General features: G+C 40.2%; 1 protein-coding gene across 1 annotated transcript in view; it reads right to left on the reverse strand.

The window, feature by feature from the left end:
• Positions 1–444: 444 nt before the first annotated feature.
• Positions 445–26,805, reverse strand: part of olfml2a (olfactomedin like 2A) — a 33,731-nt gene continuing 7,370 nt past the window's right edge. The window contains exons 2-8 of the mRNA XM_022746615.1: positions 24,812–25,075; positions 22,140–22,247; positions 21,848–22,012; positions 19,809–20,052; positions 14,808–15,101; positions 14,502–14,687; positions 445–3,337 (exon numbers count right to left, since the gene is read on the reverse strand). Coding sequence (XP_022602336.1) covers positions 2,733–3,337; positions 14,502–14,687; positions 14,808–15,101; positions 19,809–20,052; positions 21,848–22,012; positions 22,140–22,247; positions 24,812–25,075 — 1,866 coding nt within the window. The 3' untranslated portion in view covers positions 445–2,732. The remainder of the gene's footprint in view (positions 3,338–14,501; positions 14,688–14,807; positions 15,102–19,808; positions 20,053–21,847; positions 22,013–22,139; positions 22,248–24,811; positions 25,076–26,805) is intronic.

Below are 26,805 nucleotides of genomic sequence, written 5' to 3' on the forward strand. Positions count from 1 at the left end.
TTCAGCTCTGGGTTTACTTCAGCCTCTTCCTCCAGAGTTGCATAACTTGGAGCTTAAGTTGAAGATTCTCAAATCCCCGGCCAAGAAATGAGACAGCCGTGCCTGTATGACCACGACCCAGAGCTGCTTCTTTAGGATATTTTGGGACTGAGATCAGGCAGAGCATGGTGACCTCTACCCCACAGCTAAACACAGCTCATGAGAAGAAATGAGTCACCGTCATCATCCCTTCAGCAGGAGGCGGGCAGGGCCAGTTCTGCTTGCGTGGCTTTACTGCGCCACTGCAGATTGACTTACAGGACAGACTTTTACCATGGAAATATTATTTCATAGCAGACACACACACAGTTGTTTTCAAGTGTTGTGCTACATTTCATTACATCATTATTTAAGTAAAAGACTTTGCAATTGACCAAAATTCTTTATTGCAATCAGCATGTCTTTTATCAACAAACTTGACAGAATAGAATAATTCAGTTGTGAATAATGAAATGTGTATGAGACTGAAGCAACACTATGAAGTGCTATAACAGAATACATATGTTAAAGCTTATCATCGCCACTATGTGTCTCACACAGTTCTGCTGTCACTGTCAGACATTAAATCATTGATGGTTTATGGCGTCCATTGTTGGACATGGAACAGGCAGCTGTTGTGTTAGCATGACTGATCGCGCTTCTTAATTTGCACTGAGGTGAAAATGTTCAAATTCACAATAATTACAACAAATGTAGTGGCAAAATCTGCATACTTTTACACAACAACAGAAATATAACAAGATGCATGGAACTCTGTATGATATTAATAGTCAAATGAATTCATGTAAGTATAAAAGTGTATTTTTTGGAGTTCATATTATATTCAACACATTCCTCAAAACAATATCTATGGTAAAGAGACAGGAAGCATCAGGAGGCCGGAATAATAAACAAAGCAGAATCATGGTCAAAGTGCTTGGTGATAGGATGGAGTAGATGGACAAGTGAAACCACAGCTAATAGTTTAGTTTGACAAACAGTTATCAGAAGAAATAATCTCCTTGGTTGAGTTAAATGCCAGGGTGCGGAGCCAAGTAACACCCGCTCTGTAAAAACTGTTTGGTGTCTAAGATTAGGAAGCCTAAATGATTACTGAATCCAGCCATGCTGCATAATCTAATACATTAGCTTGTTAGGCTATTTTTCTTAAAGCTTAAAAATTCAAACCAAGTGTCAACAACTGTGGCTGAATATATTTAATTTCCTGTTAAAAACCCCAAAAACTAGAAAAAATAAATAAATAGAGACCAGTGTTCAGGTAGAGCACTCAAATCCTGCTTGCCAACAAGGAACTTACCAACTGTATTCCTACAGGTGTTCAGAGAAAACATTATAATCCAACACCTCTCACATCAGAAACCACATGTCCTGAAGAAAATGCCAGTGCTGGAGGTTTGGTGACATAGAGACTACCTGCAGGGTTAGCTGGTGAACTACTGTATCAGGTAAGCTAATTGCTAGGGTTTTATATAGCTACACAGTCACACTTGTGGTCAAAAGAGCACTTGGGCACTGACTGAGAGGAGGGTTAAACAAAAATGAAACACTAATGCTAATCTGTGATAGCGTCCTCCGTTTTGTTCTCTCCTGTCCTGAAAGGTCAGCACTGTGAAGACGGTTTGCTGCTAGTAAAACGCCCAAATGTAGTTGGGCTGCAGGGTGTCATGGTCTGGTACTATTGACTTTATTTATATTTAAATAATATATTCCAATTATCGTGATATACAATTTCATCGCTGAGGGGGTATATTTTCAAGATTATGAGAGATATTGCAAATGCAATTGGAAACACTGCAGTATTCGATATTATTGCAATGTTGTTGAATATCAGCCCAACTTATTTCCCAGGTCTGTTTTGATACAAAACCACATGGCCAAATGGATTTACTGGTCGCTGTAACCATTTCTCCTCCTGTCTAAAGTGGTTGTCAAGAAACTGGGTACAAAATCTTTTTGTGTAAAAATGCATTATAAAGTTCATCTAGCATGACTGACTCAAAACAAGTAGTGTTTCCCACCATCTTTTACACTGTGGCTGTTTTAGGAGAGCATCACTTCACTATCAGGAGGAAGAACTACAGCAACCAAGACCATATAAGGCCATATATGTTTTATAATGAGATTAATGACATAATGAAGTAAGGATGTTAACACTTAAAGTTTCTGCTTGATTAGTTAACCTCTCTCTGCTGCTGCTCATACCACTGGCAGGCCTCAGAAACTACCAGCATCTACTGACATCTGAATAAATCCAAAATGCAGGCGTCAAAGTGTCAGAAACCAACAGGGGCTGTGTTTGCTTTAAACACACCCTTCATCTCTCTGCTTGTTAACCAGCCTGCTGACATTTCATAAACGAATAATAATAAACGAACATAAAAGAAATCTGTATGACTCTAAACTCTCAGCTTTAACTCAACCTGTTTGATTATTTCCACTGTTTTTGTCTCATTCTATTGACATACTGTACAAACACATCCCAATACATCTTTGAGGCATGTATGTTTGGTCCACTGTGAGGTCAGCTGTTTGAATAGCATGCATTGGTACTGGAAGGCTGGTGTAGATTCATCCTTTGTCCTGTTTAGTCCAATATGCCTGTTTGTAGGCTGTCAAATACTGAGCTTCTTCTTCCTGTAGGTGCCAGACTGGCAGGCCTATTTGAGCTTATCTGTGTCACAACCTCACTGTGCTCACTGGTCGACAAAGTTTACCCGATATGTCAGCTGATGGCCATTGTCCCAGGCGTACAAAACCTTCTCCTTGGGATTGTAGTCGATCTGCGTGGTGAAGGAGTACTCATTGGTGAAGGGCAGGCGTGGGATGGCTTCAGTGTTGGTGTGGGTGTCGTAAGCATAGTTCACCTCACCTTCTTTCTGGTTGTACACATTGACGGCGTACAAGACGCCGCAGATGATGAAGCAGTTCCCATAAGAGTTCCTCTTGAGACCGGTCCTCCAGGTGGTCTCCTTTTTCAAGGACAGGTCTCCAGGATCCAGTTTACTGATGACAATCACCTCCTGCTGGTTGTAGTCATAGTCCATTGAGGGGTAGATCACCCACAGGCCGCTTTCATCCACCGCAAAGTCGATGTCCGAGTGGCCCCTCCACTTCCAGGGGGTGGTGTCCTCGTAAACCACGTCGTGCAGTAGCGTCCAGGCTGCCACGTATCGCATCCTCAGGTCGTACTTGATGATGTTCTTGGTGAAGGCTCTGTTGTAGTAGAAGGCTCCATTGTAAACCACGTGGCCTGTTCCTATCCAGTTGTAAGGCAGTTTGAAAAGGTTGCTCCAGCGGCCTGGGATAAACAAGAACATTATGTTAGCATTAACTATTTATTATGAGGTTTGGGTACAATACATTCTACTGTTGTAGTGCCAGTAGCTTCCAGCGTGAGTCCAGTTCCTCCAATTGCTGCTCTGCTCACCACTAACACTGAGTAATAAACACACTTCAGGCTTCTGCTGCTTTACAGACTTATAGGACATCACACTGTGTCAACATGAGCCCACTAACACCATGTATCAGAACTGTATTACTTCCTGTGTAACTTGATAAAATTAACACTTAATGACTTGGCTCTCTGACACTGATCAACAGATTTGATACCATTGTTTTTTCTTCAGTCATTCAGCCTGACATCTACATGTTACCTCATTTCTTTTTGCTCTTTGTTACGCACTAACCAATCAGACGCAAGTGACGTATCCATGTCATCTTCACTGGATACAGCAGCTGTATTAGCGCTGTGGTAGCAGACAGTTAACTCAATGTTTTTCACCATGATAAAAACAACTCTGCAAATATCTGATTTTTTATTTGTGTAAGTTTATTTAAAACAACCTGTACATCTAGGTCAAGGTACACACTTGTCACTTGTCAAGACTTTGACTTGAACGTTTAAGCAAAATGTAACTTTTAAATGTACAAGAAGTAAATTCTTTCTCATAAAAACAAAAGTTAGATTTGAAAGCAATAAAAATTATGTAATAAACTCGGCCACCAAAACACATAAAAACAACAAAGTGTCATCATGCTATTACTAATAATTACTACACTTAGGGCCATTTGCTTTCTTTCATTATCAGCCCCTTCCATGAATTACATAATGATGTAACATGGTACAGCAGCTTGTTATCTCAGTTTCTTAAGAGCTAAGTTTAAGACTACCAGCCCTCAGCAGAACTAAACTACATGCTAATAGCCACCAGACGGTGTTGTAGAATGGAGACATGACAATGGAGTGTTTCTCATCATTGAGTCAGTGTGAAGCTTGCTAATTTGTCTGACTTTTTTGAGGGAAATTTTCAGGGATGGCAGTCAGGGTTCGCAGTTAGTTCCAGTTGGCGAGTGGAACTGTGCCTATAGTAAGACAGCAGACATCGCTGAAGATGTAATAAACATCACAATCCTCTACACTGAAGTTACATCAACACTACACCGAGCAAGTGAGAGAGAGGGAGAGAAAGAGAAGCTAGTGCTAACTGCTAAGCTAAAGTAACTAGCAGATCTGAACAGCATTGTAAACAACTGCTGAGTTAGTGAAAGTTGCTAAAAGGAGCAGAGAGCCCTGAGTGCTGGAGCAGAACTAGTGTAAGTTTAAATGTACAGCAGGTAGTAAGAGACTGTGATGAAAAAAACAGCAATGTTAACTGTGTTCAGACCGAGCAGCAATAGCTCTACCAGGAGCAGAAACTGACTGGAGATGGGACACCACACTGACATCAGAACGTCAACATGTGAACGGTGTCACTACTATTAGTGAAAAAACATCTGTAGAAGTAAATCACTGTGTAAAAATGTTCTCAGATAAAAGTACAAAGTAAGTTAAAGTGTTAAGTTAAACTGTTTCTTGGTAAATGGGTTACTGTGTTACATTTGAAAATGGGGAGGGAGGTTTAAACATGTTGTAGGTTGATAATAATAATATATGATAAAACTATAAAATTAAATAACATCTTCAGATTACCAGATATATCAGTTCCCAGGCGAGAACAGCAATGTAATTAACCAATTAATTGTAGTTAGGCACTTTGGAGCCTGAGCATACACCTGATAATTACTAATACTCAGTTGGCAATTTAATATTAAAATAATTCTAGACAGTTGTTGATTCAATTGATCACTGTGGAGGATGTAGTGTATATTACATTACACAGAGGTGTTTCTGTTTAGCCCACCTTCAGTGATACAAATGGGCTGGTGGGGGTGAAGGGTGGGGGTCGTGACGGTGGTGGTGGTGGTGTGTGTGTGTGTGTGTGTGTGTGTGTGTGTGTGTATTGCAGTCTATGGGAGACCTACTATGATGGTTGAACAGTTCCTGTAGCTCAAAGTTCAAAGTAAATTCAATATGTCTGCTGCTGTATTTGCTGTCCAGTCTGACTGTAATCTCTCTCTAGAGCACTAATTTGTAAACAGCTTTCTGCGTGTGTGTGTGTGTGTGTGTGTGTGTGTGTGTGTGTGTGTGCGTGTGTATATATGTGTGTGTGTGTGTGTATATATGTGTGTGGCTGTGTTTGTTAACATCACAGATATCAAAGAATCTCTGAACAAGCTGGTTCCAACACCTGTGTGTAGCTGGAAGACGCAGAGCTGACTCAGGTTGATTTTGGCCCGCTGAGCCATCCAAACGACTGCTATTTGTGAAAAAACGGTCACTCCTATCAGAACTATGAGCTAACCATGACCGGCACAAGACCTACGTGCACAGCATATCTGGTTTTGGCGTTTCTAGAGCCAAAAATGTGGACAAAGGAGCGAGTTACAGAAAAATGTTACTGCAGCTGCTGAATTTGTATTGCAGGTAATGGGAGAAGTGGAGGGGATTTCCATCACTTTAAGGCTCATGTTCAAATTCTGTAAGTCTCTGTGCTAGGGTATTGAGGAAGCCATGATGTGTGAAGATTGAAATATGTGGCCGTGAGGACGAGTTAAACAGAATTTTTTCAGAGGAGTTCTAGAGCTTATCCCACTCTAGCCATGATGTCATCCACTCTAGACTCGAACATTCCATGCGATACACACCCAAACCAAAGGAATAGTTAGAGACGGTAAAAAGGTGTAATAATAATAATAATAAAGATGAATAACAATAGTGTGAATGCTGAGAGCTGAATTAGATTGATGAAGCAATGCTGAAGAAGCTCAGGTAATGGCTGAAGATTAAAAGCAGAAATTGTAAGTTGGAGGTTGAAAATGGTTGAAAAAGGCCTAAGTTGCTGTTGGAAGCTAAATGGCCTAAATTGGCTGAAAAAAACATAAATAAGAAGAAATGTACAAGCAAAACTTTTAATGTCACACCTGAAGGAGATTCTGACACAATGCTAAAATTGTTGAAAAAGCAGCTCATATTAACTGTGCAGTTTTTTAAAAAATGTAATACCAAAATGTTAAAGTGGAAGAGCTGAAGTCCATTAGCTGCAAAAGTGAATCATGTTGTTGAAACAATTGAAAGCTAAATTATTTACTGCCAAAGGTGGAAGTAGGAATAAAATGACTTAAAAATGTGAAGAAGTAATCATTTGTATAAGTAACAGAAAGATGAACTTCATCCTAAACAGTAAAAATTTTAAGTAAAGATATCAATAAGCTGAGTAATCACTTCATAGCCGAAAGTCTTGTGAACAGTTTAAAGTTTGAATGAAGTCTGTAGCTGAAAGTATGCTCCAGAAGTTGAATTTCAAAGACAACTAGAAAATTCCAGGGAAATTTTGAGTGCCACGGGGGCTACTGCCGGGATGAGTACATGATTTATTTCCAGTGTTCAAAAGTCACCCTGATCATATTCTGGTTTTGAGAAATGTCTTGATATAAAAGACTCTGATATAAAACAATGTCACATCCCTCCATCATGTATTATGTGGGAAATATCTCATATTCTGTGTTGTTTTTTTTTTAATAAAACAAGAGGCAACATGTCTTCAAACTGGCATTTAAAGGGTTAAAATCCTGAAAACTAATAAACATTTGGTAGGTTTGAGCAGAACTGAAGTGGTTTAAGAGATGTATGCAAAAAAAGCAGAAAAAAATATTGATATATGATGATTTTATAGCATTTTCTTTGTGTGTCCTTTTTTGGACGCGAGTAACCCCAGAGGGTACAAAATGTGTTATCAGTGTATAATAGACCTGTAACAGCAACTGACATTAGATTTTAAAAATATGTCAAAAAAGACACTTTCTTGCAGAAATCCATACCTTCAGCTGTAACACAGCCAAAATGGTCAGCAAATCAAAAAAGAAAAGTGAAGAAAATGTCCAAAAAAGGACAGAGGGACCCCTGAGGGTTAATAAATCCCATGAACCGCTATTCAAATTACCACTATTATGTTTTTTCGGTGCTAAATTTAACATTACTGGGGAGGAGAGCAACGCGACTAGAAGTGACAGCGAGAGAGGGCTAGTAGCTTCTCCTCTCCTCTGTCTCAGCGGAGACCGTCACAACTTCATTCACTCATTTAACAAAACAAAAAGAAAAGCAACAAAGGAAGCAGTAAATGGACTTACATATTTAAGACCTAACTAAATGTAATTTAAGACCTAACATGCGGCTAATGTAAAGCTAGCGGAGCTTGGAGAGTTGGTTATCTGGTTGCTAGGCACGCACACACGCACACAGGTCAGGAGCTGCCGTTGCCATGGCAATGTGAAAATCTGCCCAGAATTTGGCTTCTACATGGCTTAAAACAATTGCAAATTATGAGAAAACCGTTACTTCTTTTCAAAAACCGAAAACACCGTGACAGACACTGAAGCCAGAAGTTTCTTACAGTCTCTATTTTATTCAGATATTCCTTAAAATGAGTGAGTAAGCTCAGTGCGAAGACAGAGTGAGATTCTTTTGAAAAAAAAAGACGATTACATTAGGTGTCAATGAGAGTGAGACAGGTATTGCTGCCGGACTCGGCACCCCCGTTTAAATTTTGTGCAGACCCTGCCTGTCAAAGTTACATTTAATGAATCCCAACAACTATGTCTACATTTTGAGAAAGAATTATTTGTCTCCTTTTTACGGTTTGGCCGTGAGCTTGGGTTAAAAATAAAAATAAAGGTTATTTTTTACTGCTTCACGCACTCTAGCCAACTGACGCTGTCACAACTTTGAAGAAAAAGTGATTTCCACTCCTCCTTTGAGTGCTCATAGTTTGGAAAGTTTACATGTTATGTAAAAACAGTTGCTGTGTTTTGGAGAGAGCAGAAGTTTTCCTCCGTTTTATAGTTTGAATCACATTTCTACGTGCAGGTATGAGAGAGCTGGGTGACTCAGAAAAAAGGTGAAATTTTGTAGAAAAAAGGTGAAATTTTGTGGGTTTTTAAAGAAAATTCCAATGCATTCCTAATGCATTATTTATTCCCAGTATTTTGGGAATAACTTTGGGAAAAATTGGAATTTTAACACCAAAAGTCATAGCATCTCTTTCGGGATCAAGACACACGTTTTGATGTATATATTACCGGGGTTTTCTCAAAGCTGCGGGACGAGTTACGTGCCAAAATTTGGCAGAAGAATAATAATAAGCCCGAAGGAATATTAATAGATGCACTCCTCTCAGCTATTCTAGCTGTAGAGGAGTGCCTCGGAGCTGAGCACCCGTGGCACTCATGAAGTTTTGAAGGAGTTGAACATCATCTCCATTCATTTACATTGTAAAAAATTGCAGAAAAAGCTTATTATTTCAAAAATTATTAATGGTATCAAAAACTTGAAAGTAGGGATACATCTGCTGAAGAGGCTGAATCTTTTGATAGTTGAACAGTTTACGTAGCACAAGTATGCAGGAGGACTTAACAACCCAAGGAAAGTAAAAGGAGGATATGGAGTATAACACCAATGGAGCAGGTTCAATTCAATATGTCTGCTGCTGTAGTTACTGTTGTTCTGTCCACTCTGAACTGCTATCTCTCTCTATGAGTATTAACTTGTAAACAGATTTCTGTCTTTCTGTGTATGTGTGTCCCTCTGTGTGTGTATGTGTGTGTGTCTGTGTGTGTGTGTGTGTCTTTGCGTGTGTGTGTCTGTGGGTGTGTGTGTGTCTGTGTGTTGGCGAGTATGTGTATATGTGTGTGTCTGTGTCTGTGGGTTTCAGAACGTGGCTGTGTGTGTGCATGTGAGTGGGTGTGCGTGTGTATATGTGTGTGTGTGTGTGTGTGAGTGTGGCTGTTTTTGTTTATCTCTGTGTGTGGGTGTTTGGGTGTGTGTGTGTGTGTGTGTGTGTGTGTGCGCGCGTGCGTGCACACGTGTACATGTGTGTGTAAGAGAGAGAGAGAGAGTCTGGCAGTGGAAGACACAGAGGTCACACAATTCTATGGGGAAAAGAGTTTAGCGAACCTCTCAAACTCTTGCCATTCAATACAAAACGGTACATAATATCAGCAAAATTATCACATGGTCAGCTCTACAAGATTCTCCTGAACATCTCTATGTGGTTTAGGTGTTTCTAGAGCCAAAAAGCTTCTGAATTTGTGTTGCAGTATATGGAAGAGTTGGAGGGTGATCGCATCACTTAGAGGGTCAAATTTCAAATTCTGTTAGTCTCTGTGCTAGGGTAGACACTTTGTATGAAACAGGACAAATTCATCTACTAATGAGGAAGGACAACAGTAAAAACAGTTGAAATGTGTGTAAATCATTGTCTGATTTAGTGCTGGAGCAGTGTGTAGCTGGACTTTTGACAGAAATGTCACTAAAGTGGTTGATAATCACCACAGATATCAGAGGAGTCTCTAATCAGGTCATTTGACCCACCTCTGTAGCCCCTTTCCTGCACTCAGAGGTTGCCCTGTTGATTTTAACTGCTAAGATTTTACTGAGTGGGACAGAGATTCAGTTGAAATATACCTCTTGAACTGAGGCTTGTCAGTAAAATATCGTAACTCTTATCACATGAATGTTTAGATTTTCTGAGAGAGGAGACTTTGCTGATCGCAGTCATATAAAATGTTTGTCTGTGGTGCCAAAAATGTGGCCTATGCAGCGATTTTAAAAATGCCTCCTTTTCTGTTTCCTCCTGATTTTCTGCTCTCATTTTACATTAGAGTGAATGGGGCTAGATGGTAACCTGCCACTTTGAAAGGGCACAATTTAAATTCTGTGAGTCTCTGTGCTTTGTTAAGCCCATTGTCTGAAAGCTGTCAAGTTTGTTTAGTTGGTGGGAAACAATAATTAGCTCATAGTAGCAATCCATTTCTAGCAATAAAAACATCATGCACAGAGAGGAAAACGCGTGTGAATGCTGAGATTTGAATGAGATTGCTAAAGCAATGCTGAAGAAGCTGAAGCATGGCTGAAGTAGCTGAAGCAACTGCTGAAGCAATAGCTGAAGATTAAACGCAGAACTTGAAAGCTGGAGGTTGAATGTCCTGAAATGGTTGAAAAAGACCTGCATAGTTACTGTAAGGTGTAACACAGCACAAAACTGTACAAAATATACAAAATGAAAAACCAGGTTAGTTGAGAACCAAATGGCCTAAATTGGTTGAAAATAAAAACCAAAGAAAGAAGAAATGTACAATCAAAACTCGTAATGTGCCTGAAGGAGATTACTGACACAATGTTAAAATAGTTGAAAAAGCATCTCATATTAACTGATGAACAGCGCATTGAAAAGTTAGATGCCAAAATGTTAAACTGGAGGAGCTGAACTCTATTAGCTGCAAAAGCTGAGAACTGTTGTTTTCATGTTGTCTCCCTTTATGAGTACTAACATGTAAAAAGCTTTCTGTGTGTGTGTGTGTGTGTTCGCGCACGTGTATCTGTTTGTGTGCGTGTGTGTGTGTGTGTCTGTTTGTGATTGTTTGTGTGCCTTTTATCTGTCTGTGTGCCTCTCTGCTTGTCTGTATTTATGTCTATTTCTGTGTCAGTTACAGTGACAAACTGAAATTAACTGCCGAATGCTTCCTGATTACAACTGGACTGAGGCATATTTCCAGTGAAAACAGTTTAGAGGTGTTTAAATCATTGTATTTAGTGTTGGAGCAGTCTGTAGAGGCATTTTGATAGAAATGTCAGTAAAGTGGTTCATAAACACATATCAGAGGAGTCTCTAATTAGGTCATTTGACCTAGCTGTGGATTCCCTCCATAAACTCAGAGGTTGCCATGGTGACAATACTGCCCGTCTGTCTGGCTGCCTACCTTTCTTTATCTCTGAAAAAGGTAGCACTTGGAAAACACTGGTTAAAGGTAATCCACCAATCACTATGAGTGATGTAATGTGGAGTCACTTAGATATCAAGCTGAAATTAACAGCCAAATCTTTCCTGAACGAAACTGTGTCTATCTGCCTGTCTATCTGCCTATCTGTCTGTCTACCCATCTAGCTCTCTATGTGTCCATTTGTGTGTGTGTGTGTGTGTGTGTGTGTGTGTGTGTGTGCGTGCATGTGTGTGCATGTGTGTGTGTATGTGTGTGAAAAAATGTGGAAATAGTAGCGAGTTACAAAAAAGGGTCAGGTCTGGGTTTATCCTGAAATCAGCTCCTGAATTTGTGAATTTGTATGGGACAGTTGGAGGTTACTCCCATCAATTTCAGGCTCCCAGTTCAAATCTGTTCGTCTCTTTGATATGGTAGACACTTTGTATGAAACAGGACAATCTGGTCTACTTTTAAGGAAGAAACTATGTGTGTCCACCGAATGTGGCTGTAAGGATGAGTTACACGGATTACACAGTCATCCACGCTAGCCCTGAATATTCCGTGAAATACACAACCATTATAAACTCAAGAATGATCTGAAAAAAGCATGAAACTAAAACTGTGACGATCCAAAAACTGTACAAGATATCAAAAAGTTGAATACAAGTTTAATAGCTGAATTTCTTGTGAACATTTTAAAGTTTGAATGAAGTCTGTAGCTGAAAGTATGCTGAAGTAGTTGAATTTTAAAGAGGTTGAAAATTTCAAGGATTTAAACATTCTCTATATTCATTTGAATGGCAAAAAATTGCAACGTAATAAAAAATAAATAAAAAATATAAAAAAGCATAATATTTTGAATATGATTATTATGATTATGAATAAAAAAACGTTTTGATAGTTGAATGGATTTTGTACAAAAAGTATGAAGGAGTAGTTAGAGACCACAGAAAAAATAAAATATAAAGATTTGAAGAACAATAGTGTGAATGCTGCAGCATTAGTGTGCAGAATAATAATGCATGCCTTCAATGCAATAGCATTGAAGGCATGCATTATTATTCTGCATAATAAGAAATCTAGTTTAAATGTTCAGGCCTGAGAAACACGACTTCGCAGCTCTATGAGTTGGTCCTTGGAGGTTGACCTGTGGCAGATTTAACTTGTAATAATATCAGTTTAAACAGTTGAAATGACTGATGTGTGTTAATTTTCCAACAGTGAGTTATGTAATGAGCAGGATGATGTCTCTATACATTATCTTTACTCTTTAGGAGCTGGATACATTCGGTTTGTGTATGCTATGCTAACAGTATGCCCCTCACAGAGCCAATGAATATGTTTTCACAATGCCAGACTGTGTACACACTAGCTTCATGTGACAGTGACACAGTTTGTTCAGGAGTTAGATCCTGAACAAACATATGGTGGACTGTAGGTGTCATTTTCTACTCACATCCTCTCTGCTGTCCTAACCTTCTAACCTCAGGAAGTCTGATTCACATAATGATAATAAATGAAAAGCCTAGTGAAAGACAAAAACAACGTGCAGCAGAACCCCCCCCCGCCACACACACACACACACACTACCACCATCATCCCCATCCCCATCTCTTCGGCCGGCCCACACTCTTAATCCCTCTCCACCGTGCCAAGCTGAAAGGAAAGGACAGAGCACGTCAGGGAACAGCAGGCATCACCGGCCACTCACCAAGACCCTCAGTCATTCACGCACAGCTGTGAGCCCCCGCCCTGCAGGACGCCTCACATGTAAGAAAGCCGGTTGTCCAAACACATCTACATCAACAAGCCAAGATCATCTTAACTCTCTTCGAGGGTGTAATCCTATTCCTCCGTGGATCTGGAGGTGGAAGAAGTTGATTTTCCCACCAACCCAGACCTGCTTTCCTCAGATCTCATCAGTCTCACTGAGCTCACTGGATCTTCAGCATGAATCAGTGTCAGCAGCGTTATCAAAGAAAACACAGCTATCAATTAAACCACGGTGATTCCACAGTTAGACCAATACACTGGGACATGAGTCAGATACTCAAAGACAGATACATCTCAGTCTGTAACTATGACATGAACCCAACCGTAATGTTTGTTATGGCTTTCAGAGCGTGGTCAGACCTACACTTTCAGTTTTGGAACCAGATTACATGAAGAGACAGGTACACAGTCACGCTGACTTCATCAACCCAGGTGCAAGTAGTGATGAGGTTCAGTTTGCCTGGACAGAAAATGTTCCATTGCTCAGCTGTTGCCTGTTTTTCTGAGTGGATTAGATAAGGTTATACAGTGGTTTGCTCTCTATATTAATAACAGTTAGTCTGTTGTCCCATGAGTCCACATGAGTCATGATGCAGACTGACTGATGCAGATAAAAGTGTATTCTGAAGTGATTCTGAAGAAAAGTGTAGTAAAGGGTGGGCTTTTTAAACCTAAAACGGCGTTATCTCCGTCTTTGGTAATTAGAAAAAACAACAACACAAGTGACATGAAAATCATAAATTCTTCACTTAATATAAATGAAAAAGACATGTTTTAAGGTTCATCATGTGATCATGTATCAATTTACCAGAATCAATAAATATGTAAATATATTTCATTTCAGAAAAACTTTCAGCAGGTGAATGTAAGAACAGTTTTCAAGTGACTCACATCAATCATTTTATACAGTAAACTTATTAAAGTTCAATATTGTGTCTATAGTTTCTGTCACTTCCATGGGCGTGACTGTGTCCTGTTGATAAGGACAGGAGCTCGTCAATCTGTCCGTATCTCAGCTTCTACTGTTCTGAGATCAGTTATGATATTCCAGCATCATACGAGTGCACAGACGTGTGGGGAAACTAAACCTGCACATTAAGTGTTCAGAGGCAGCAGCGGGTAAATGGGAAAATGACACTGATTTAAGCAGTGATGCTCAATATTAGGACAGGAGCAAGCCACAAAGCTCGTGGTAGCCTTACGGCATACAATATTTTTCAGAGCATCACAGCCAGAGGGAGGGGCCATGGCTGCCGTGAAATTCCGACCCTGGCCATATATATGTAGGAAAACTGGGCTATGTAAAGTATGTAAAAGTCTTTGTGAGGTCGCTAAGACTATAAAAGTGCCACTATTTAATAATTCAATGAAGTAACATAAAGGTGACTGTTTGACGTGAGTCCTATTCAGCAATGAGACAACTGAAAGTGAAATTGAACCATCATCACATCACCATCAAACACAGGCACCATCAACAGTTGTAATCCAATCAAACCTTAAACATCCACTGGTTAATGGCCGATGGGGTTTCATAGAAAGACCTGAATGAAGCACACCTTGTTTGAAGTTGTCCAGGTTCCTGAACTCCACCAGGTTGTTGCCATAGTAATAGTTAGTGACATAGATCTTGGAGTCTTTAGCCAGAGGATCCTTCATCCAGGCTCCCTCGTTCCTCCCATAACTGTGCTGCTTCTCTGGCTGCTCAATGGACGCCAGAGTCCCCTCACAGTTCAGGATCTTCCCTGAAAACAAAACCAGTCGAGGATTTAACTTGCACACCTGAGAGAGAGTGAACCTACACACTCTTGTCCTCTGTTACTGCAGCAGGACACTGTGTTAACTGAGGGGTGTTTAGGACGTACCGGCTCTATGCAGAGTGGGACGACTGTTGTTGTTCGAGTTGTCCAGGACCAGGACTATGGTCGGCGCCGGTCTCTCAGATGCTGCTGTGTTCTGTGTGGTGATAGTAGTGGGTGCAATGGTGGTTGTGGTGGTGGTAGTAGTTTGGGTGGTGGTGGTAGTTGTAGTGGTGGCGGCTGCGGTGTTGGTGACGGGTTCAGCCACAGTGGCCTTCATGGTTTCCAGGACCATCTCAGCTCCGTCCTCAGACTGGCTCTCTGTGACATGGTGGACTGAGTACGCTTTGGCAGAGTGGTCTGGGGGTGAGGGTTGGGGTGGGGGGTTAGAGTTTTGCAACTGCAAACCAAGCATCAACCTCCAGACTGAAACATGTAGCATCAACACTTAAGAACCAAAAGCTGCAGTTCCTCTAATGCACACTAGAGTCTGGCTCCAACAGTGAGTCAATCCCCATAGACTCCCATGTTAAAATGTCCAACTTTAGAGCAGAACATGTTCATAGCCTGGTACAAAAACATTTTTGGTCTCAATAGCTAATTTCCTCCTTCATGACAACTGTTTATATAACTCACCTGTTTACATCTTATTAAGGCTTAAAGTTATGGAGAATTGAGGGCGTGGCCTCTTTAAGTGACAGGTGGGTGAGCGAATGCTTGCCACAAACTGTCATGCACCAAAGTCTTAGCTCCACACATGCCCTCCCCCCATGATCCAGTTCAACACCTGCTGCTAAATTTACTATGATTTATAATTATAATTACTGTTATTAGCTTTCATTGTTACTTATATCAGTAGGAGCATTACAGTTACCATTACATTATTATTATTGCCGTTACTGCTGCTACTATCACTATTATCAATATTACTATCATTGCATGCTGTTCTTTTCCTTTGCTCTCTCGTTCTTTTTCTCTCTCTCTCTCTCTCTCTCTCTCCAAACCCAATCGGTTGAGGCAGATGATCCCGCCCACCCTGAGTCGGGTTCTGCTCGAGGTTTCTGCCCCTTAAAAGGAAGTTTTTTCTTGCTCTTGTTGTGAAGTGTTGTGTCTCTGCATATGTGGCTCTCCTACAGACTCTATGAGACTTCTCAAAGTCCGCTGTGCTCCAGAAGTCCACATCAAAGACGCTACATTATCGATGCAGCAAACAAAGAAGACCGGCTTCCTGCCTCTCCTCTCTGAACTGTTTAACCCCGTCTGCTCCTTGGTGGAGTTCACTGAGGCAGTGTTCACCTTTTGACAAACATAGGGCCAGTTTGTAAAAACTACAGTTAAAAAAGTTATTGTATTATATCAAGTGTTAAGAACTCAATATCCTTAAAGTAAAGCTGCTGTTCATTTGTCAGTGAAAACTATGACAGAAAGTCAAAGACTCGATAACACTGAGACTTAAAGCTCCATATTTTCCTCTTCCTCTGTGTTTTATTTGAAGTGTTGATCCATAACAGGATATATTTGTGGTTTTAAGAACCAAAAATCATCTCAATGTAGTTTTACATCTCCTCTCTCAGGCTTTCTGGAGCTCTAGTAACAACAGGTCGGTGAGCCAATCAGAAGAGAGGAGGCTCTGAGCCCCTGTTTTGATTGGCTGACTGTTTTCTGAGGGATCCAATAAAAATATAGCAGATTTCAGGTAAACACTCAGAGAAACCAAATCCTGCAAGGTTGGATGATGGGTCCAGGTAGACGAAACTTGGTGACTGCTTTGTTGTGACATCGCAAAGTTCCAGAATTCCTGACGGGTGGTTTTAAGGCTCAGTTTCTGAATACAGGCTTTAGGCATTTCTTTGTGGACTGAGCGCTTTGATACTTTCACAATATTAATATAGAACCTAGACCTGCTTTATAATCAAACAACACATGGACATCTACCTTTAGACTATATGGACCTTAAAAGTAATAAATCTGTAAACAGCTGAAAACTATCTCTTCTTTGGAAGTTGATTTAGCTGCATGAACTGGCTCATGAGCTGCATCATACACTTATAACCTGCCGCACTCTTCATGTAAACAATCAAGCGCAACATCATCAGTGTCTTTCAGGTGAGTATGTTATTTGTAAAGAAAAAAGTCTATGCAATTAACAATGTAACATACTGTGCAATAACTACAGCACTTAAAGCCATATGCATATAACAGTTTGTACTTTTATACCTTGCAAGTTGTTCTTCTATGGTAAAAACACAGTACAACGGATATTTTGCAAACAGGTTTGTTAACTAAATGTTAATAGCTTCGAAACATGTAAGTTGTACTAAGTGGTAGTTCATACCAAAAAGGCCAGTGTCAGTTCTGAAATTTGATAAAAAAGTATTCAGAATATTCTATGATGTCGATGTATCAATACTGTTAAGAAATAGAAACTTAAAGTTGCGTGGGTAAATTATACACTTCAATTTGTCAATGAACTAAACATTGCAAGTTAGATGAACTATTCCTGAAAAAGTAACCTGGCTGCCTTAAAAAAATGAGATGCTCAGTTAAGCCAATTTATATTATTTTGGCACAACTAAAAGTTATAAATTGATTCAACAAGATGCTTAATCTAAACCACTTTTATTTTTGTATTTGTAGAACTCAATACAAGTTTATTGTTTTGACTGGTTTTGTTCTCTCAACTAGGATTTAGGTTTGTACAATTTGAAATGCCGTCTTGGTATCACTAAAAAACCTTGTTGATTAAACTGAAAGTATAAAGTTTTTATTTAGCTTCACCTTTGTCACCCCAACTATTTATTCTAAGTTTAAGGAACTCGAATATTTGTGCAAACTACTGAAGTTTCTTAGTTTGTCAGCAGGTTACAAATTATTTCAAGTTGAACCAGCTTGTTCTTTTTTATAGTGTGCTCATGACATCTCACCCCTTTCAAGATGGCTAACTGTCACAGTCATTAAAGGGTTAAATCTGCCAATTTGGAACAGGTAAACAGCTTTACCTTTAGATGTGGCTGGACATGTCACATCTATGACCTCATTAATTTAAAGTCCACTGAAGGATTAGCATCCTCTGATGGTTTCAAAGCTTTTAGATCAAATTCAGTGAAACTGAGTGTTTGTCACTTTTTGAAAAAAAAAACATCTTTTTTTGTGGTTTCAGGTTTCAATAATCACTTTGGTTCTTTTAGCAGACAGCCAAGGAGAGGCTGCTCTCCTTCTGCTCCTCATTCTCCTCCTTCCTGTGCTGCCACACAGATGTGATGAGATCACAACATTTATACATCAGCAGTGGATCTTCCTGACACGCGTACTCTGAACATATGGACCTGATGAAGGCTGCAGTAGAAATAATATTTACATAAGGTTTTAACAATTACCAGTAGGAGTCTTCAGAAAGCCATTAAGATGATGAATAAGTTGAATGTGTACCTGGCAGTAAACGTAACTCTGATCCACAGTTAAACAGCAAATCTGTCACAGTCATTTTATCTCAGGAATCACTTTAGTCATTTTATTACTTTATATATCAAATGGCAAATCAGTAGTTTTTAAACAATTCTAGTTGTATGGTAGAATATTTCTGCATTATTGTGCTTCTTTTCTAGACTTTATAAGGACCTCTGCAAAGATTCATACTGGATACAAAGGCCTTCATTTCAATCTAGAGATGAAACTGTATAAAAATTTAATATCATAAAATGTGCTGTAAATGTTTGAAAAATATTAACATGCAATGGAAACCACAAATAAATAATTAGCAGCACATTTTGTAAAAACATTAATAACATGTCTAACACATCTGTGTCACACATGAGGACAAGGGATGTGCTGGGTTTGTCTGCTGTATGCCCACTCTGTAAACAAGGGAACACCAAATGTATCATCATTATTATTATTATTATTATTATTATTATTATTATTTAGGTTTTTTTTAAAAGTTTTTTGTTGCTCTTGGTGTGAAGTGTTGTATCGCTGTAAATGATATGATTATTTGAAAAGTGCACTGAGATAACTTCTGTTGTGAATTTGTGCTATACAAATAAAAATTCACTTGAGTCGTCTGGCATTTTTACTGTGATTTAGTGTGAAACCGTTTAATCTCTTTTTAAATCTTACATTGACTGTTGTATTGTGTGTATCTCTCCACATGGTTTCTGATTCAAGGCTACTGAAATGAGTGCAGCAGGTACAGCATCTGTGTCACTGTAACTAAAGTTAAAAAGAGAGGAGGAAGCATGAAGGTGTGTTCACCTTCCCTGGATGTATATATGAATATTAATAAAGGTCTGTGCATCCTGCTCTGTGCCAGAGATCATGGAAATGCAGCTGACTGGTTCCACTGACGTGACAGGTCTGTGGGCTTCACCTACGTTGTTGAACATGGTCTGACAGCTTCATGTGCGTGTGCCCTGTATAAACGCAGCATACCTATTCATTCAACTAGACTTAAAGAGGATTGGAAGGAGCTTGGAAATGTTTTCTCTGCGTTGGTGAGGGTCCCCACGCATTGTACTGAGCATTGAAGCCCAGGCATGTCATAGACGTGGCAGTACTGCATTGAGACAGCATTCCACAAGCTCCATGTATTCAGTCAATAACACATTAAGATTTCCTGCTCGTTGAATGTGCACCAGCAACAGCTGACTGGAGCCACTTTACCTAAAACAACAGCAGAGTAAAAGTAGTATTGAGGTATCCTGTGTGCCACACTGCTATGCATCCTGTTTCATTGCCTCAAGCGGATGAGTAAAGTTAGCAGCACAATCACATTAAAATAACATTGTCAGGAAACCTTCATTCTGTGCTTTATTGGAAACTAAATCCAGCTACTAAAGATCTTCTCTGTGTTTGTAAGACGAGCAAAGCCGGCTGCCGGCTGATCCTGGTCCAGCAAAGAAACTCATTTGGATCATTTTCAACACCCACAGGGGATCACACACAGATGATCGCACACAGATTGGAGTGCAAACTCAGCTAAAGTGCGAGCACAGTGTTTTCTTTAGCTCGGAGAGGATGGCTTTCTATGAACACACCAGTGTGCTGGAGAGTCAGGCTGGAAGCTCTCACCTTCTCTGTGGTCGTCGCTGGTCTTGGCAGCCTTGTAGTATGTGATGCCCCTTACCACACTGGGCTGGTGGCCAATCACCTTGGCTTTGGCTGTGGGGTCAGGCTTGAGCAGCTTCCCGGGTTTAATGACCTCTTTCTTGGGCTTTACGACCTTCTCTTTGGCTGCTTTGGGAGGAGGTTTGGCTGCAGGAGTCTTTTTGTTGGGGAGTTTCACAGGCACCTTGGTTTTGTCATCATTAGTGTCCTGCAAAATTAATGTTCACAGTGCACCATGTTAGGATACAGGCTAACACTAGCTTGAGTGTTGTGTATGTTGACTGTATGAGAAAGGTCGTCTATTGGCCCGACCCCGGTAGAATTGTTCACACACTGTTCACACACTGGCATTAAATGTAAAATATCTCCATACAACGTGTTTCTCTTCCTCAAGCCTTGATCCACCTCGACCTGTTGTTGCACCAGTACTTGCTGCCACAAGGGTTGGGTCAATTAATGTCAGTGTCCATCATTGATCACCTGACTCACTAACTCACAGAGTGGAGCTTCTTGCCTCACAAACTTTGACAGTGACATCAGCGGTGTGCAGGATCAGTTTAAAACAAGCCTGTCATCAAGTTACTGAATCAACATTAATTAGTGACAGCTGATTCAATAAAATGAAAAGTTGCAGCTGAATGTCTTCTACACAGCTAATGATCATTAGCATCAGAGATGTCTCAGTGTCTGAACACAAAATCATTAACCACTTCGCCCAATAAAAAAAGCCTGTCTGATGACATCACTGTCACAAACTGAAAACAATCTACTCAGTTCTGAGCTTTATTCATCTTTCGTTCTCTAATTAATCTATAAATTATTAACAGTTCAGCCCCAGAATATCGCATTGTAGATCTAAATTTGGACAATCAGTTTTCTCCATAAAATAAGTGAACACATCACCACCTGAAATGACATCAACTTAAATTCATTTACAAGAAAGGTTCAGCACAAAAGTCCAACCAGAGCTGTTCTCATCTCTAGCTTGTTGTTGTTGTTGTTGTTGTCTATCTATAGACTGAACATCTGTATATTTTTAGATTACTGTATCAATTGTGTTGTTTTTGCTATTGACTGTTATAATTACATTAGACATGTATAAGTCCAACTAGGGACAGGAATGGAGAATTAGCAACATCTATAAACTCTCTGTGCAATTGTGGCATTATCTCTATCAAATTAATAAACTAAAACTAAACTTAGTATTTAACATTCACATGATAACTGTCACTGGCTTATGCAGTGGATACTGAACCGAACTTGATAACTCTCTCTGCCTTAAACTGATAATTACTCATCGTTATATTGTAATAAAAGCTTTTCAACACGTCTCATCTGACACATTAAACTAAGAATATTTCGTGTTTAGGAAAAATACAATCACTGAATTATTAATATTGTAATGACTAAAGGAACAGAACTGTAGACATCTTTTACTATTTTTTATTGATTGTTTACTGTTCCTGCCTTCTTCTTTTCTTCCAAGTTTGATGTCAGACTAGAACACTACGACAGCTACTTAACCTCCTCCTCAGAGTTGGTGATAACTTCTCCAGGTTTATCACAGCTGACAACCATTTGATCCATTGTAAATATATAAATATTGGCTACACGTAATTTAATGGAATTGTTTGACATTTTGGGAAATATGCTTATTTGGTTTCTTGCGAGTTAGCCATAAAAGTGGTATTGATTTTTTCATCTAACAGTCAATTAGCTTAGTTTAGCATAAAGACAGGATATTAGGAGAAAGCTAACCTGCTCTGTCCAAAGGCAAATTCTGTTGCCAGCCTCTGAGTCTCGCTGATTTAAACAAAACTGAAGGGAACTTAAATTTAATGGGGGGGTGTGGGTTATGGGCCAGATCATGACCACAGACTAAAGAAATGAGATCAGCATCGGAACACCCACTTTACTGAGACAAGTTCAGTAGAACAGAACAAACATCTCCAGACTACAGCGCCTCTCGTGCTGTTGTAATGTACATACAGCTGCTCTCTAACCTGAGCTTTGTCTTTCTGTAGCAGCTGCAGGCTGAGGCTGGAGATCTCCTTCTTGATGCTCATCATGATGTTGGAGTAGTTCTCGTATCTTTTAAACTGGTTGGTGAGGCTCATCATGCTGTCCCGCACAAACTCATTCTCCCGCGTCAGGTTGGTCTTGATTGTCTGTGAGATAAGTGATCATCATCCATCAAACAGCATCAGCTGTTATTTCAAAGTGGCCTCTCTCTACAACAACAAGCCACTGAGTATCATAAAATAAATAGTATATTATAGGAGTTATGTTTCCTACCTCCTCCAGAGTGTTCATCTGCGACATCACCTTGTTGATGTAGGAGTGGACTTTAATGAGATCCATGCTGTACAGAGTTCCCTCCAGCAGATCTACCATCGACTGGAGCTGCTCATAAAAGAATCAGCGTCAGTGACCATCTCCTGACAAAGCCCTGACAGCTTCATGTGCCTTAGTTTAACAGTAATATCTGACCTAACCTCCCAGATAATTGATTGATTCCCACTATTGACATCCTCAGCCTGGGTCCATCTTGATTACTTTCACTCTTTCCTTTTCAACACAGTCATTTCCTTAAGAGATGCATTTGGTTGATCTATAGGTTAAAGTGCAGTCAGATCAAACATCTGAAGCTGCCTCTGGTTTCATATGGTACATACCGAGCTTCTGCTTCCGTAGCCTGTGAACAATGAACGTGTGCTTTAGGTGAGTGCAGAGGTCTGCTGACGTGTTCACATCACATACTGATGACACACAGCTCAGGTCTCACTGCTGAATTGTGTTTTTATTGCTGAAACATTTTCATTCTCAGGTGTTATAAACACTATTGCCTCTAGGCCGCGCTACTGGGTATTAAAGCTGTCACATGTCTGGTGACATTCATTAATTAGTGGACAGACTTCACTGAATTGAAGGTTGTGTTTATTCAGTGATAGTGAACAATATAGTTAAGTCAGAATAGTGGAGATTACAATGGAAGCCTAATGCATTCACTTGAGAAAATAAAATTCAGAATTCTGAGATAAATATCTTATAAAACAGGGCAGATTGTTTTTCTCAAGTCAATGCATTACACTTTCATAGATTACTACTTAACAAGAGGCTGTAATATGTCCTCTGAGCAGCTACATCTTCAGGACAGACTGGAGGCTAAGGTGAGTCAGTATCAGGCTGGAGCTAGCTGGTTAGCATGATAACTTCAGTAGAGGTAATAATTGGTGTTTATTTCCACCTCTGGAGACAGCTGAATGAAGTTTGTTTCATCTAGACAAGTGATTCTCAAAGTGTGGTACGCGCACCACTAGTGGTACGCGGGGCTCCCTCTAGTGGTATGCCAAAGAATCACTGAAATAAATATAAATGCGTTGACATCAACAGTTATTCACGCTAACAGGAAAGAATTAATGGCAAGAGGTGGAGGTTTTTAATAATGAAGAGTACTAAACTACTGTCGTGGCTTCAGTCTGCGAAGGGAACTGTGGACCAGGAGAGAGCGAGAACTGAAGAGGACGAGTGTGGGCAGGGTGCAGGTGCTAACAGCGGTGGCGCCAGTGAAGCCCCCAGAGCAGCTGCTAGCAAAAACAAAAGGCACAAACCAGTGAGGAGATATGACGAAAAATATATCAAATTTGGATTTATTTGGAGCGGGAGAGAGGAAGAGCCCAGGCCGCAGTGTGTGATATGTGGCGACGTTTTGAGCAACGAATGCATGAAACCATTGCATCTCAAACGGCATCTTACAACCAAACACAGGGAACTTAACGACAAACCAGTGGAATTTTTTTTACGAAAATGTGATGAACTGAAACAGTCAAAGTCCACTATTCAGTCCTTTGGTACACCCATAGCCAAAGCACAGGAAGCTTCATATCGTGCCAGCCTCCGGATCGCAAGAGCCGGTAAGCCGCACACAATTGGGGAACAGTTGTGTTTACCTTTAGCCAAAGAGATGACACAGATCATGTGCGGAGAGAAAGCTGCCAGAGAGTTAAACTTGGTGCCACTTTCCAATGACACCGTGTCAAGGAGGATAAAAGACATGGCTGGCGATGTTAAAAACACACTGATTGAGCGCATTAAGAACAGTCGGTATTTTGCCATACAGCTTGATGAGACTACAGATGTTGCAGGACTGTGTTCACAGAGGCACACACACCCATCACATTAAGCTCATGTAAATTGTCATCAATTGTCTGTGTATGTTTAAGTACAGCTGTTAATCTTAATGCTCTCCCCCACTTTTGTTTTATTCTTAATCTTATTGTTCTTCCTCTGTGTTTGTGTGTGTTTCTGTTTCAGAAAGCAGCCATACAGCAGTGTGTGAAGTTCAGACAGCCTGTTTTGATTTTTTTAATCAAGTACAGTACAGTTTTATTTAATCTTTAAGAACTGTTTTTTGTTTTTTTACATTTATTTAAGTACAATGTTTATTTTACTTTTATGTGCAATATATTTTAATTGAATCATTATTTAAGAACAATTTTTTTTATTTTCCTATATTTAAGCGCAGTGTTACTGTTCAAACTGTGTAAAATGTTACACTGGCTGACAATATTAAATATACTTCTTTAGGAATAAAACCTCTGCCTTGTTTTTGATGAATGCTTAGGCCTACTACGCTACTGTATAGTGTTGGTCATTATGGTGGTACTTGGAGAGCCAAGTATTTTCTGAGGTGGTACTTGGTGTAAAAAGTTTGAGAACCACTGATCTAGACTGGTAAGTAAACAGCTGTTAATGCTAACGTTAGCTATGTAGCAATAGCAAAACTTCCAAATAGTTCCTTTATTCTTCGGCGACTCCAAGTGATCAAACGTGTTTAAAGCAAAAAGAAATGCAAGATGAGGCACATTTGAAGATGGAGTTTTTGTAATTATCCTCCAGACAAAAACTAAAATCATCAGAATAATTTGAACCCATGACCACATTAATCTTACGCTCCATGTGCTCACCTTCAGTAACTCAGGTGCCTGTTTCTTCAGCTTCTCCATCTTCCACTCATTCTCACAGGGGTTGAGGGAGGAGGGCGGGGCTGTGCACGAGCACTTACAGTCGGATCCAGAGCTGACCGTCTCCACTGTGTAGAAATCCTCCACGCGTACGCTGCCGCTCCGCAGTCGCAGGCAGGCATCCTTACTTAGAGGACGCATGATGCACTTACAGCGGCAGTCCGAGCCCTCGGACGTCATCCGGACTGGCTCAGTCTCCCCAAAGATCTGCAGGAGGCAACAGGGAACTGCACATGAGCAACTCTTAAGGTCTGAATTTAAAACATCAGACCTGGATATCAATTACCTGATATTTATTCAAGCCATGTGAGGATGAATAAACATGAAGGTACACTGTGAACTGTCTCTTCCATCAGTCTCACCCCTGCTGGACTTCCATGAATAATAAATCCATTTGTATTGTAGAGAAACAAAAGAAGGGAAGGAAAATTATCCTGAAAAATAACCCCATGCTTCCCCTCTTTTGAACACCAGCCTGTTTAACCCTCTGAGAAAAACATAATTCATAAGACTCCTATATCACCAACTGGCCTTTGGCTGTCATGTATGACGACAGAGCCTTGGCAGCCATGTTCATTGCTTCCTTATTAAACAGGAAGCCAAACACAGCAGCCTGAGCAGACATTCCTCACAGCTCCAACATGAGGCAAGTGCAGGCTGGTGTACAGTGGAGATAGCTCTCACTTCAGAATTCAGCTACACAGATGAACTGCACAGTCAAATTTTGATCTGGCAGACAGAGAATTACTCCACAATGTTTATTAAAATCCTGATTTGACAGGGAAGCATGAGCAAGTCTGACAGATTAAAGCTTGCTACATTGCTAGCTAGCCGATTGGGGTGAATAAACATGGACAGACAAAAAAACACTTGAAAGGTCAAATTTGCACAATAAGGTTAAAATTTGCTCCGTCCTCAGTTAAACATCTCAAGAGTTTAGTGCATCTTCATATTGAACAGCGGTTGATAAGATGGGCCGCACCAACATTGAAATCCATGTAAATACCGCTGCACCAATGAAAACTGAGACAATGGATTCATCCCAATTCCTTAATGGCTCCCATGTTCCCTTTTCTTTCATCTTAGTCCCTCCGAGTAGGGACAGAAGAGGAGATGTGAGGAAACGTTTCTAATAGAAGTAAGATGTCCTCCTCTCTGAATGATCCATCACCAGTTGTGATGATGGCAGCACAGCTAGAGCAGCTCTGATCTAGCCTCAGGAGCTGTATTGTTCTGTCAATGGATTGATTTCCCACATGTGCTGAGCACTGTCCACATGAAGAGAAAGAAGAAGGGCACACAGTTATCACCAGCAACTCACTGGTGTTTTTTTACTGTCATGTTTCCCCATAAAAACAGACAGAGATCATGTGTTTGTTAAACAGCAGATTTATTAAAACTCTGAACTCTGTAATTACACTGTGAACAAATGAGTCAAACCACAGCGCGAACACCAGCTTCATTGCTCAGATACTGCTCACACATCTAAAATTTCTATCTCTACTCTCTTGAAATCTATATCTCTTCTGGCCATTTCAGTATCAAACTGTAGTGATGTGGTGGTTTCAAATCAGTTTAGGGTTGCTACCTTTGATGTGTGAAAAACCAGGACACTCTAGCTAGGACCCTAGTCAGCCCTAATTCAGGGTGGGGTTGTTTTTTTTTGTGGAATTCTTTGCCTGTATTTGACAGGGCAGTAGACACTGACAGAGAGCGGGGGAATGACATGCAGTGTTCAGCCAGCTGGGAGTCGAACCAGGAACTCGCAACACTAAAACTTGGCATGCACCCTAACCACTCAGCTGTCAGGTCACCAAATTCATTGGTGGCACCTGCTATGTGATAAGGTATATTGAGCGCTGTTGTACCTGTTTTAATCAGCTTACAGACACAGGATTGGACATAACCAGGAAGAAAACAGAAAAGCAGTAGAAGGA

This window comes from Seriola dumerili, unplaced genomic scaffold (genome assembly GCF_002260705.1).
Source record: "Seriola dumerili isolate Sdu_G_001 unplaced genomic scaffold, Sdu_1.0 BDQW01000008.1, whole genome shotgun sequence".
In the NCBI taxonomy this organism is placed as follows: domain Eukaryota; kingdom Metazoa; phylum Chordata; class Actinopteri; order Carangiformes; family Carangidae; genus Seriola; species Seriola dumerili.